Source organism: Anomaloglossus baeobatrachus, chromosome 2, assembly GCF_048569485.1.
Source record: "Anomaloglossus baeobatrachus isolate aAnoBae1 chromosome 2, aAnoBae1.hap1, whole genome shotgun sequence".
Lineage (NCBI taxonomy): Eukaryota > Metazoa > Chordata > Amphibia > Anura > Aromobatidae > Anomaloglossus > Anomaloglossus baeobatrachus.
Window position 1 is genome coordinate 752,451,550 of NC_134354.1, and position 14,638 is coordinate 752,466,187.

A 14,638-nucleotide genomic window follows, 5' to 3' on the forward strand; every position below is an offset into this window, starting at 1 on the left:
ATCCCTCTATCTATCTATCTATCTATCTATCTATATCTATTTATCTATCTATCTATCCCTCTATCTATCTATTCCTCTATCTATCTATCTATCTATCTATCTATCTATCCCTCTATCTATCCCTCTATCTATCTATCTATCCCTCTATCTATCTATCTATCCCTCTATCTATCCCTCTATCTATCTATCCCTCTATCTATCTATCCCTCTATCTATCTATCTATCTATCCATCCATCCATCCCTCTCTCCATCCATCCCTTTATCTATCTATCCATCCATTATCTATCTATCCCTCTATCTATCTATCTATCCATCCATCCCTATATCTATCTATCCATTATCTATCTATCCCTCTATATCTATCCATCCCTCTCGCCATTCATCCCTCTATCTATCCATCCATTATCTATCTATCCCTCTATCTATCTATCTATCCATCTATCCATCCCTCTCTCCATCCATCCCTCTATCTATCCATCCATTATCTATCTATCCCTCTATCTATCTATCCCTCTATCTATCCATCCATCCCTCTATCCATCCATCCCTCTATCCATCCATCCCTCTATCCATCCATCCCTCTATCCATCCATCCCTCTATCCATCCATCCCTCTATCTATCTATCTATCTATCTATCCATGAATTATCTATCTATCCCTCTATCTATCTATCCCTCTATCCATCCATCCCTCTATCCATCCATCCCTCTATCTATCTATCTATCTATCTATCTATCCATGAATTATCTATCTATCCCTCTATCTATCTATCTATCTATCCATCTATCCATTTATAATAATAATTATTATTATCCATCCATCCATCCATTTATCTATCTATTCATCCATCTATCCATCCATCTATCCCTCCATCTATCCCTCTATCTATCTATCCATTTATCTATCCATCTATCCATCTATCTATCTATCTATCCATCTATCCATCCATTATCTATCCATCTATCTATCTATCCATTTATCTATCCATCTATCTATCCATCTATCTATCCATCTATCTATCTATCCATCTATCCATCTACCCCTCTATCTAGCCATACATCCATCCATTTATAATAATAATAATAATTATTATTATTATTATCCATCCATTTATCTATCTATCTATCTATCTATCTATCTATCTATCTATCTATCTATCTATCTATCCATCCATCCATCTATTTATCTATCTATCCATCTATCTATCCATTTATCTATCCATCCATCCATTCAGCCATACATCTATTCATCCATCCATCTGTCCATCCATCCATCCATCCATCCATTAATAATAATAATAATAATAATAATAATAATAATAATAATAATAATAATTATTATTATTATGCATCCATCCATCCATTTATCTATCTATTCATCCATCCATCCGGATTGTCCCTTGTGTTGTTGCTTTGTTTGTGTGTGTTGTTGGCAGTTTTCTATTATTCTCCCTTTTTTCCCTTCGGCTGATGCAGGATTCCCCCATCTTTCTGCCATCTTCACAGGTTGCCGTCTATAAAGCAGACCTGACCTCGCTGCCTCCATCACATTGTGTTTTCACGCTCTCCTCCATGCACATGATGCTGTTTTTGTGAAGGGCACTTGTACTTACATAAAGGGAAGAAGAAGACGTTGAGGGGAGTGAGGCCGCGGAGATGAATCTTTATTGAATTGTAAGCTGCTGGAATACTCCTGCTATAGTTATATTGACCCGTGGAAAGGCAATCACATCCCCAGTAAAACATTTGGCAATTACGTCTATGTCTGAGAAGGGGAAAATAAATTGCATATTGACTTTGGTAACAGCAATTAAGATTCCTCGTGGATCCCTTACTCTGCATCCATTTCACCAGTGCATGTTAATGTTGTATGCTTCCCATATGGTTATTGCTATTATCTCTCACTTCCAGAAGAGGTTAGTGCCTGCAGGATGAAGCACGGAAGTAATCACCCGGCGCGGAGCGCCAGAACATGCAAGAAGTAAAGCGTTCATCCCACAGCCAAGCCGGAGACGTCTAATAATACAGAGCAATCCTCACTATTGTCTTACATCAGGAGATTTAGGATCTTGGAATATTACAAGCCACTTTCCAGTAATCTTTCAGGGTACAGAGGAGGACAGAAGTTTAGGATCCACATCACTTGGACAGTGGTGGAAAAGTCTCTCGTCTGGAGGACCCGACCTGATCTGGTCTCCATAGGCATCCCATTGACATGCATGGACATAATGTAATTCTTCATTTCCTCCCAGGATGGCGCTGTAGGGAAATTGAACACTCACTCCCCAGCATCCCTACAGATCACATCTGATTGCAGGGGGTTCAGAGAGGCGGATCCCATACGATTCCAATGTATCCTTATTTTTGATGGGCATGTCGATTCTAAAAAAATTGAATTTGCTTCTAGTTTAACAAAAAATAAATAAAATTTGATTACCTCAAATCTAACAAAATGGTGGACAATTTGCTGCATTTATTTTAGGTACTGAGTCGTGTTAAAAAAAAGAATAAAAAAAAATATAATACCACTTTCTGGCCCTCACTTACTGCCGCACTGCTCCCTCCATCTTCCATCACTCATTAAGGCTCTTTGGTCTCTCTGACGCTGACTAAGGGGCACTTTGCACACTATGACATCGCAAGCCGATGCTGTGATGCCGAGCGCGATAGTCCCCGCCCCCGTCGCAGCTGCGATATCATGGTGATAGCTGCCGTAGCGAACATTATCGCTACGGCAGCTTCACATGCACTCACCTGCCGTGCGAAGTCGCTCTGGCCGGCGAACCGCCTCCTTATTAAGGGGGCGGGTCGTGCAGCGTCATAGCGACGTCACACGGCAGGCGGCCAATAGAAGCGGAGGGGCGGAGCTGAGCGGGTCGTAAACATCCTGCCCACCTCCGTCCTTCCGCATAGCCAGCGTGAGCCGCAGGACGCAGGTAAGGTGATGTTCCTCGCTCCTGCGGCTTCACACACAGCGATGTGTGCTGCCGCTGGAACGAGAAACAACATCGTAACATCGGTCCTTCCGAAATTATTGAAATGATCGCTACACCGATGATACAATTTGGATGTTTTTGCGCTCCTTAATCGTATCAAAAAGGATTTACATACGATATCAACTGTGACGCCGGATGTGCGTCACTTTTGATTTAACCCCACCGACATTGCAGCTGCGATGTCGTAGTGTGCAAAGTGCCCCTAAGCCTCATGTCATGACATCATAGATAAGGCATAATATGTCATGTAAGGTCTATCCTTCTTCAGAGCTCTTCGGCATCTCTGGTGCTGACTAATCCATATGCTATCATGACTAGAGATGAGCAAATCTGTTTGGTTTGCATTCACCAATTTCAGATTCAGTACAAACCTTGGTTGGTTTGTTCGGGCTCAGCTATATGAACACTTTGCGCAAAAGTTGTCAATCTTTGGTAACTGTTCATTTGCAGAAAACACACTCCCGTCCCTATTACAGCAATGTCAAGTATTGGCATGGCTGTTATTGGCCAGGGACATCATTGTAAAAAAGTGAAGCAAAAGGGTTAAAGCACGACATAGTTAACGAGTCTCCCCGCTGCTGTAACTGTTCCTGCGGCTATACTTCCGGGACCGCTCATTATCCCTCATCCATAGTCACTGCTTTTAACGACCACTGGTATCTCTGATCGGCTGCAGTCAGACTGCGCCCTCAGACAGCATCTGTGATTGGTTGGGTTGGATTGTGGCAATCTAAGGAATGTGGCAATCTTTGGCGGTTTCAGGCTGCTATTTTTAGGCTGAGGTGGCTCAATATCTATGGGACTCCCCAGGCTGAGAATACCAGCCCCCAGCTGTTGGGCTTTATCGTGACTGGAAATAAAAATAGCAACAAAAAAAGGATAATATCCTCCAAAAATTAAGTATTACTCACAGAAAGTTGGGCTGCAGTGTGTACATCGCCCAGGCCAAAAACTAGTGCTCTACCAGGATACAGCTAAACCCCCACTAAAGTGGAAGCATCACAGGTGCAGGAGAAGCAAATCACACACCTCCATGGAATGGAGGGGGGCGATTGCTAGATGATAAAACTGCACACTAGTGGCTTGTATAGAGCGCTGTTCACACATGCAGATAACACAGCCTATTAGGTGACGCCCATACTATTAGATCAGGTGTGACTGGGTATCAAATTGGGGTGGACCGTACGCTGTTTTTTAATATTATTTAAATAATTTAACAAAGAGTGCTTCTTCTTATTTTGATACACATCCAAGATAAACGCATGGCTGGGGGCTGCAGACTGTTGCTGTGGGCTTTACCTGTGCTGGTATCAATAGATGGGGTATCCAATGCCAATTGTTTTATTTATTTATTTATTTTATACCACATTAGACCCCTACACAGGGTCTGTGATTCCAACCAATCACAGACGCTGTTTGGGGGTGGGATCTGTCAGTAGCCAATCAAAGATACCAGTGGCCAGGATAATTAGCGGTAGCGGAAGTACAGCCGCAAGAGCAGTTACAGCCATGAGGAGAGTCGGTAAGTATGTTTTCCATTGTCCATGTACATAGTCCGACACCCACATGTTCTGGATGCCCTCATCTAACTTCAGCCCTAAACATCCAAAGATTCAAGAATAGAAAAGGTAATTAAAAAGCATTTCCAATTTGGAAAAATTGGGATGAGTAAATTGTGCCCCATATAATCAAATACAGAATAATTTTTAGGATTGATTTATCATACTCGAAATGGAGCGTCGGACTCATTACAGTCACATGTATAGACACAAGCTGCATAATTAGATATCTTTACTCATTCATTATCTAGGATAAAGTCTGGGTTACATTACCTGCTTCACTGGTTCTGATGACTCGAGATGGGATGCTGGGATCTCCGGTGCCAATGTTATTAGTGGCTACCACTCGAAACTCATATTCCACCCAAGGATTCAGATCCACCGCCATGGCCGACTCCATGTCTCCACTTATTATGTCAGGAACTGTTAAATAAAGAGGACATCACATCACAAACTGACATAAAATGCCATCCACCATGTAACTACAGTAAAAATATACACAACACTGATAAGAAGCTTTCTGTGTACATTGTATATTGACAGAAAGCTGCTAATCAGTGGTGGGGTTATGCAAAATAAGTTAACTAGAAAGCACTAGACACCTAGTTCTGTGGAAATAATCTCCTGCTGATCAAACACTGATTTTCTGAAACCACAAAACACAGACAAGTAAGTTACAGATCGCTCGAAGAAAAAGAAAATTCTGCCATGTGGACTGACGCAGCATGTTCTATTTATATCAAATGGAATGCTGTAATTCTTCATGTCCCCTGCGGGGGTGCTGCAGTAAAAGTGAGCACTATGTGTTATCGGTTCCCTGCAGATCGTAGCTGATTGCTTCGGTCCCGGGAGCAAGACATCCTAATAAACTTATTTTTGTGGGGACTAGACAGAAACCGAAAGGATTTATAATATACACACAACATTATATATATATATATATATATATATATATATATATATATATATATATATATATATATATATATAAAAACAACTGCAGCGCTTTCTCACTTTTATTGTTGAAACTAATATAATCTGCCTGAAATATAACAACATATAGTGTAACACAAAATGTATTAAAGGCACCGCACTCCATGGCTATCACATGGAGGGTTTTACTAACATCGCTGACTTTTATGGCATTGTCAGGATCTGTTCAGACCACTGATTCTGACGCTCCGCCTGATAACCTCTCTGATGTCTGCAATCAGCGCAGGCTGACTGAGGCGTCAACAAACAGATTCGTAGTTCATAAGCAGGCTAGTAAGAGTTAATCTCTGCTGGTCTGCTTGTGAGTCTCCTTTGATCACATGTTGTGGGGGAGCCAATTACATCTGCTCCTCTCCTATATATGCTGCCTGGACATTTCCATTACTGCCAGCTATAGTTTATCTTAGCTGGTCCAGTGTGGTCTTGTGATCCATACTAACTGGGGGTTGTAGTACTTGTTGTTGTGTGTGGTTGTGGAGTTAACCCTTGTTGTCTTTTTGTTGCTACCTTCCTATTCTTGCTTTTCTCCTGAGTTTCTCATTGTTAGTTCCTGTGAGTCTGCAGTTTGTCAGAGTTTTGGTTTTCCTTGTCTGTCTTTATCTGTGTTTCCATCTCTCCTGCCCCTTCCTTCCCTAGTGGGAGGGGAAATCAAATCAGTTCTAGTCGGGAGCATAGCCAGGCATGTGACTCAGGCATCTCCACTATTAGGGGTAACCCTGAGGTTAGGGATAGCTTAGGGATCCCTAGTGTGAGGGAAAGCATAGGAGCCCCTGTCCCTCGCTTCCTTATGTTCACATTGTGACAACGGTTTTGCTGAGCTGTAGTTAACTGCTTTTACTGTAGTTTCCAATACTAAAGGAATATTTGACAGGTTTTGAATACTTTGTTCTGTACTTTTGGAAAACCTCGGAGTGTTTGCATTTGAAAATTAAAATGTCATTTTATAATCTTTAAAGGTTATTGGAAATTCCTTTGGGTCCTCCCTAGAGTCAAACAAAAAGACTAGTAGGACCCTTGTCCAGTAGACACATCGGTAGTTCATGACTGTTAGACCAGAACCCTGTGGACCTCCTCGTGCCTGGCGGCATCCCTGGTGCTTCATCTGATAATTAGGTCTAGCGTAAAATTGTACATAAATAAGCCCGCACCATTGATGTCACTGCAGGCCTACTGACCAGAAGTGGTTGTCGGTAGGTAGGAGGTTCACATGGCTTTGGTCCGGCAACCATGGACTTCTGGTTTGGCTGCTAGCCCAAGGTCCTACAAATCTATTGTTTGACTTTAGGGAGGGCCCAAAGGTATTTCCAATCCCCTTTTAAGATTAAAAAAGGACATTTTCATTTGCAAAAGGCAATACTCTGAGGTTTTCCAAAAGTATATAGAAAAAAAGTATTACAAATAAATTCACGAAAGTATTCCCAACCTGTAAAATATGCCTTTAATATTGGAAGCCGTAAACAGCTGACTACAGCTTAGCGGGGCCGTGGAGTGAGGTGCTTTTAATACATTTTGTTTTATACAATATGTTATTACATTTCAGACAGATTATATTAGTTTTAGCTATAAAAGTGAGAAAGCGCCGCAGTCATTTTCCTTTTTTTGTTATTTATAAAAAGCCTTTCGGGTTCCATGAACCTAACATTATTCCTTTTCTTTAAGAGCCTGATGGCTGGAGGCATTTGGGCTTGTGATCCAATTTTGAAAGTGTTGATACATAGGCAATTTACTGCTTCAGGTAGCGATAAAAAGTATGGTAGAGATCAGGAACTTTACCCTTCACTGTAAACATCGTGCAAGCGGCGGAGCAACAAATATTTCACGGCTTTGGAAAACTCTGTGCTGGTGAATCGCTTACTTACACAAAAAATACAATGTGCGTACAAGTCTGGAGGCCAAAGTCACATCTCAAAACTTCGAAAATATGTAAAATAATTGTAATATTTCACAGTCACCAAATTGATTATTATTTTTATCATTTGCGTGCAGTTATCTCTGGAAAACTACTGCTGACTATGTAGCACCCAGAGGGCAGGGGGTGAAATACTCGTCGCCGGGCCGGTGATGTCGGGTCTGGGGATGTCACGGGGCGGCCCTTCTGCCTGGTTTCGTGGCCCCGAGGTGTACAATAAAGAAGGGGGGGTGATAATGGAGGTTTGATTTCGTGACGTCACCTGCAGTATGCGGCCAGGGAATTAGCAGCCGCTGCTGTCGCTGTCTTCCGGGGCTGATGGTAGTAGCAACTAAGATATTTCTGCTCCCCACAGGTGGAGCGGGCCCCGGGGAGGATGATGAGGGGAGTAGTAATAGCGGGCACCGAAGCGCGGGGCACTGGCGCCGGCAAGGACAGGTGGACACAGTCTCTGCGAGTTCAAGGTTTTCTTTACTCACAGTCCTGGTGTACCCGGGAGATACTGGTCACTGCCGTGATTGGCTCCAGCCAATCCCGAGCAATTCAAGGTCACCGCCGGTGTTCCCACTGTGAGTCCTTTCTGGTCGGGGTCCCTCCTATCCCGGTGTATGTGGAATATGGAACGTGCAGCGGGTGTTTCCTGCACTCACCGCAGATGCTGGAATCGCGTGTAGCTGTAAAGAACCCGGGCTGAGCTATCTGCTCGAAGCCGCGGGTCCTATGGTGCTTCCAGAAGTGTGAGGTAGAAGAAGATTGGACCGAGGTCCCAGTTGTGCCTCTCACCCCAAGCTGTGCCCTGGGTTGACTGACTATGTGTGAAGATGCTCCCTCCCTTTTCCCCAAGTGGTGCCCGCCCCCCAAGTGGTTGTCCTAGTGACCGGGAAAGTCCCATGTCTCATAATGGCCAACCCCCTGTCTACCCCAGGCCATCCCCCTGGTGGGAAAGCACCTAACTGTTTGTAGTGTGTGAATGTGAGAAACACCAGTGATTAACCTCTCCTTACCTGGGATGATTACTACATCTTAAGAGAGATGCAATACCCTGTGGCGACTGAAGCCTCAGGGATGCCACAACTACATCAAACGAATATTAGTCATCATATTTCTTCTTGTAGAAATGGCACCATTGGTGATAGGTAAAGATGTGTCCACTAGTGATGAGCGAGCACTACCATGCTTGGGTGCTCGGTATTCGTAACTAGTGATAAGTGAGCACTACCATGCTCGGTTGCTCAGTACTCGTAACTAGTGATGAGCGAGCACTACCATGCTTGGGTGCTCAGTACTCGTAGCCCAGGTTATAAAAGGGGCTGGAGACAACATGGAGGTGCGCAGTCTTCACTTAGAGTTCATGGTGGCATAAGCTTTGTTGGAAGCGGTAGGTAGGGCTAGGCAAACGGTACCTGTCACGCCAAGATTCGTGGCTCAGCACATCAGGGTCAGGCGCCGTGCTTCCTTGCTTCCGTTCCAGTTGTGCTATAGCAGTCCAGTGGCGTTAACGGGGCTGCGGCTGCTGCGTTACTTGTCCGGTTGTGTCCTCTACGCACACGGACAACATACCTGCTGCGTCACCTGTCCGAGAGTGCCCTCTACACACACGGACAGCATACCTGCTGCGCCACCTGTCCAGTTGTGCCCTCTACGTGCACGGACAGCGTATCCCAGAACCCCTGTGGAGTTAGCAGGGTGTTCCTGGATTGGGTGTGTGAACCCTATTTCCCTCCTCGGCTCCCCAGTCAAATGCTACTGGTGTGACTACCTGGTCTGACGTGTCCTTCACACACGTTGCTAGTCAACTGGTGACCAGAAACGCTAATCGGAGGACCGCTCGGCCTGACGTGTCTTACACATGTGGCCAACAGGGTGCTGTCGCGGCGGTCTTCTCAGTCAACGCTAACTGATTACAATCCAGCCTGACGTGTTCCCTACACACGTGGTCGGGGTAGCGCCCGCTCCACCGAAACGCTAACTGGGTTGTCGTCCGGTTTCACGTGTCCCTACACACGTGACTGGTTCCCAGGTCTCCTGGTTTATCTCTGAGTCATCAGCTCTATAGTCTCCACCTAACCCACAGGGTGCCAGCAGCTCCATTGCCATCTGGAGCACGGTGGGCCCCTACTGACGATTGGAATATATACCCTCTGGTCCTAATCTGCCGGTCCCCTCGTAACACGTTCATAATTTATTATTAAAAAAATAATTTCCGCAGCTCTGACAGAGCCCATGGTATTCCCACGACATCCACCAATTCTTTAGTACAACCTATGGAGCCTTGTTCTGAGTACAACGCTTCATAGGTCACTCCCAATCAGGCTGCGCTCTGCGATACTCGGCAACTCTGGTGAGCAATGATGAGTGGTAACGTTACCGCTCAACACTGCTCTTGCGGGGTCATGGAGTGAGGAGCGTGAGACCCGTAATGTCTCACGACACAATTGGTGGTGTCAGTAACATCAGATGACGTAAAATAGCACCATGGTTGCCAGTAGTTGCTGTCAGAATATCTTTTCCAGTAATGAAGGAAAAGTCTAAAACAAAAATGATTTATAAATATATAAGAAAGACTTCATACAATTGCTGAATTTGCTTTTTGGAATAACTTTTTCTTTCTGTCTTTACATTTTTACCTGTATATTTCCCACATCACACATCTTAGGAGGTACACTGCTATAGATGTGTAGATTATGTAGGTCAGGCTTAGGAGATAAAACGTTTACTTATGTATCTAGGTATCAGATACTTCTGAAAAGCCTCTTAAAGCTTTGAAGGCACAATATTTCCTGGCAGAAGAAGTCAAGTAATGAAACACTTGAGTAGCACCTGTTGAGAGGTGCAATCATACTACTGTCTTGTTTTAAAGGGAATTTCACCCTTAAAAAGAACAAGCTATCACATATGGTTTAAATCAGGTTTTTGTATTATATGTATTTTTTTATTTATTTATTTTTTTTAAATTGGAATTGTTTTTGTTTTTCTTCTTTTTTTTTTACACATAAAAATCTGTATTAAAGATAAAAAATAGAGATCTTGCAATGTTTACATTGGTTATTGTCATGGTTCTGCATTTTGCATTTGAAAATGTTCTGCTATGTGTCTTGTGGACTTGCTGACAGGTTGTCTTTCAGCACCAGGGTCCATGCTGGTTTTGGGAGGTGCCTTCAAAGATGCGCCTCCTTCCTGGTGGTTGCTCTATTTCTTTACTGGGCTTGCTCTGTCTGAACTACACCAGTTGTACTTCCTGTTTGCTCAGTGTGTTCTTGGCTCCTGTCTGGTGTACAATATGTGTTCTGACCTTGGACCTCTTCCTGACCACGTCTCTGTCTTCTCCCTGAACCTTATACGATACCTCCCGGCTTCTGACCTCAGACCTCTTCCTGACCACATCTCTGTCTGCTCCCTGAACCTTATGTGTTACCTACTGGCTTATGATCACGGCTTGTCTGACTACCCTTTTCTTCATACTGCTCATACTGTTTAGAATCACAGTTACTAGGGCTTTATTAAATTATACCTTACAACAGTTTGTAATCTTTCGCACTGAAGCATCTATTGAGCATGTGCAGAGAGCATTGTGACAAGAAGGGCGCAAACATAGTTGTTATTGTGAGTGGTGAATATTGTGTTATCAGCTGTGTACAAAGTCTTGCCTGTCATGGTAAGCCTGCCTCTGATAAAAAAGGAGATTGCTATAAACTCTTCCTAAGGCCCCTTTCACACGTCAGTGATTCTGGTACGTTTGTGCTTTTTTTTAAACGTACCAGAATCACGGACATACGCAGAGCCATTATAATGAATGGGTCTGCTCACACGTCAGTGATTTTTCACTGCACGCGTCTCCGTGCGGCGTACCCGCGTGTGCGTGATTGCCGCACGGAGACATGTCCATTTTTTTCTGGCATCACTGATGTCCCACGGACCACGCAGTGGTGTGGTCCGTGAAACACGTGCCAGAAAAAACGTGCATTTAAAATAATAAACATTTTTACTCACCCGGCGTCCAGCGATGTCCTCTGCAGCCCGTGCAGCCTGCTGCTTCTAAGCCGGCTGATTACTGTCGCGCATATTCATTATGCGCGACACAGCCGACCCGGAAGCAGCTGCTGCGGGGGTCAGCGGCGGCCGGATGCTGCATCGCGGGAGCGATCAGCACCATGGACAGCGGGAGCGGGCGCAGGTGAGTTGATTTCTAAGTGCAATCACGGGCCACGGAGAACGGAGCCCGGATTGCACTTAGACAACCCACGTGTGCCGTGATTTTCGGCACACGCAGGGACATGTGCGTGTTTTACACGCCAGTGAAAAACGTCTGTGTTTTTCACTGACGTGTGAAACGGGCCTAAGGCCCGTTTCACACGTCAGTGAAAAACACTGACGTTCTTCACTGACATGTAAAACACGCACATGTCCCTCCGTGTTCCGTGATTCACGGCACACGTGGGTTGTTCATGTGCAATCCGTGATCCGTGCTGCATATGGACATTACTCACCTGCCTTCACTACTGCTGTCCATGGTGCTGAACTCCTCAATTCTCCAGCGCCCGCCCACCGCTCTCAGCAGCTACTTCCGGGTCGGCTATTCCTGCTCTCATGAATATTCATGAGCCAGGCAGGAGCTGCAGAGAGCGGAGGCTGCAGAGCGAATCGCAGGCAAGGTAAGTTGAAAATATTTAATATTTAATATGTCCGTGATTTTCTGGTACGTGTTTTATGGATCACACACAGATCACACCACTGCGTGGTCCGTTGGTCATCAGTGATGCCAGAAAAAAACTGACTTGTCTCCGTGCAGAATCACGGCCACGGGTGTACGCTGCACGGAGACACGTTCAGTGTTTTAAGCTTCCGACACAACTCATTCTGTTTCATTTAATAACTGTGTTTCAACTACATATGAAAAAGATGATCATTATTACCAACTAGCTGTAGTACCTGGGCGTTGCCCGGAATAATAACTGTCTCTCTGTCTCTCTCCCAGTCTCTGTCTGTCTGTCTGTCTATATCAGTCTCTCTGTTTGTCTCTGTATCAGTCTCTCTGTCTGTCTCTATCTTTGTGTCTGTCTCTGTCTCTGTCTGTCTCTGTCTCAGTCTCTCTCTATCTCTCTGTCTCTCTCTATCTCTGTTTTTGTCTCTATCTATGTGTCTGTCTGTCTCTCTCTGTCTGTCTCTCTCTTTCCCTGTCTCTTTCCCTGTATGTCTGTGTCTGTCTGCCTCTGTCTGTGTCTTTGACTCTCTGTCTCTCTTTCTCTGTCTCTTTCCCTGTCTGTCTCTTTCTGTCTCTCTCTATCCGTCTCCCCACCGACATCTTATTACCTCACACATAAGCTTCTTGGGTCAGTGAGGTCCTGGATGGTCCCCTCACTGTGCAGGTATTTGTCAGGCAGCTTGAAGTGTTTACCTAACCCAGGGCCCTGTGCCCCGTCGGTGGTTTGGTTCCAGGGGTACCTCATCGTACCCTCCTTGGCAACCACTCTCCTGTACCAGTCAGGTCACTGCTACACGACGCCATCTCGAGACACATATGTCCCCTATTACTGTCACTACTGACTGACCTACTGTCTCACTCCTCCCCCCTGGTTGTCAGCTAGTGGACTGGATAGGATCCACCCCTAGGTGGCCATCCATTAGGTCCCCAACTAGTCAGTCACCAATGATTGGGAGAGGGAATTGAGGATGTTATGTGTTTGATGGTACCGGCACTGGTCTTCCAGGTCCCTGGGGGTAGGCCCTGCATCTATGACAGGATGCAGTACCTAGTAGTGCCCTGATTAGTTCAGGGGCGCTACATACACACCCCTCTCCAGAGCTACCTTCTGGAGGTACAGCAAACCTCCATATACTGACTCCCGTAGGAAGAAGCAAACCCTATTTTTCCTACAGAGGATCCCTTCAAGAGGCATCACAACTTCTATATGACGTGTATAAGGTCAGACTCAGGGTCAGCTTTCTGATTTACCATCTGGACCATGCATTTTAAATGTAGTTTTTCTCTTCTGGCACATTAAGGGTTAATTCTTTCACTAGTACAGCAGCAGACTTGCTCAGTTGTCAGCACTTAATCACTTCTGTCCGGGATATAAGCCCTCTGCTTCCAGGGTATTGTGCTGGTTATTCTGTCCAATTGGGAGCTAGCCTGGAAGCAAAGAGGATGTGGTGGTTACTGCGGTGCTGTCTGCAGTAGTTTGTGCTAGTTGAGTGTTTTTGTCAATAATCCATTTCCTTGATTGTTCCTGGTGTAGGTTTTGGTGTGTGTGAGGTTTTTGTATTACTTCTGTCTGTTGATCTGTGTTGGTGGGTTGTTTGGCTCTGTCCGGGTCTATCCACTGGATGGTGGGGACACAGTTGTTAGGGCCTAAACAGGAGACAGATACGGTGGAAGCTTGACCCTTATTACCACTAAAGGGTACTTTGCACGTTGCGACATCGCTACTGCAATATCGCCGGGGTCAAATTGAAAGTGACGCACATCCAGCGCCAATAACGATGTCACAACATTTAAAGCCTAGATGCACCGATAAACGATCGCAAAAGCATCGTAAATCGGTGATCTGTGTAGCGTCGCACATTTTCATAATGTCGCACCAATAGGAGATACGATGTTGTTCCTCGTTCCTGCGGCAGCACACATCGCTGTGTGTGAAGCCGCAGGAGCGAGGAACATCTCCTTACCTGCCTCCACCGCCAATGCGGAAGGAAGGAGGTGGGCGGGATGTTTACGTCCCGCTCATCTCCGCCCCTCCGCTTCTATTGGCCGCCTGCTGTGTGACGTCGCTGTGACGCCACACGACCCGCCCCCTTAGGAAGGAGGTGGGTCACCGGCCAGAGCGACGTCGCAGGGCAGGTAAGTGCGTGTGAAGCTGCCGTAGCGATAATGTTCGCTACAGCAGCTATCACAAGATATCGCATGTGCGACGGGGACGGGTACTATCGCGCTCGGCATCGCTAGCATCGGCTAGCGATGTCGCAGTGTGCAAAGTACTCCTAAGTCTACCATCGGGATAAGGGACAGCTTAGGGTCCCTAGTCGTAGGGTCAGCTTAGGAGCCCTGTACCATCCTATCCCTCATTACACTGTATACACGGTCTCGGATCAGGACAAGCAAATGCTCTCTTCTCTCATATGATTCCTTCCTGTAGACATCACAATCTCCCTTCACTGACCATGTGGCAAACAAACAGTCTCCA

General features: G+C 45.3%; 1 protein-coding gene across 2 annotated transcripts in view; it reads right to left on the reverse strand.

Moving 5' to 3' along the window:
- The window catches only part of CNTN5 (contactin 5), a 2,293,676-nt gene that overhangs the window by 172,905 nt on the left and 2,106,133 nt on the right, over nucleotides 1–14,638 (reverse strand). For both annotated transcript variants that reach the window (XM_075337481.1, XM_075337482.1), the window contains one exon: nucleotides 4,829–4,978. In XM_075337481.1, the coding sequence (XP_075193596.1) occupies nucleotides 4,829–4,978 (150 nt within the window). The remainder of the gene's footprint in view (nucleotides 1–4,828; nucleotides 4,979–14,638) is intronic.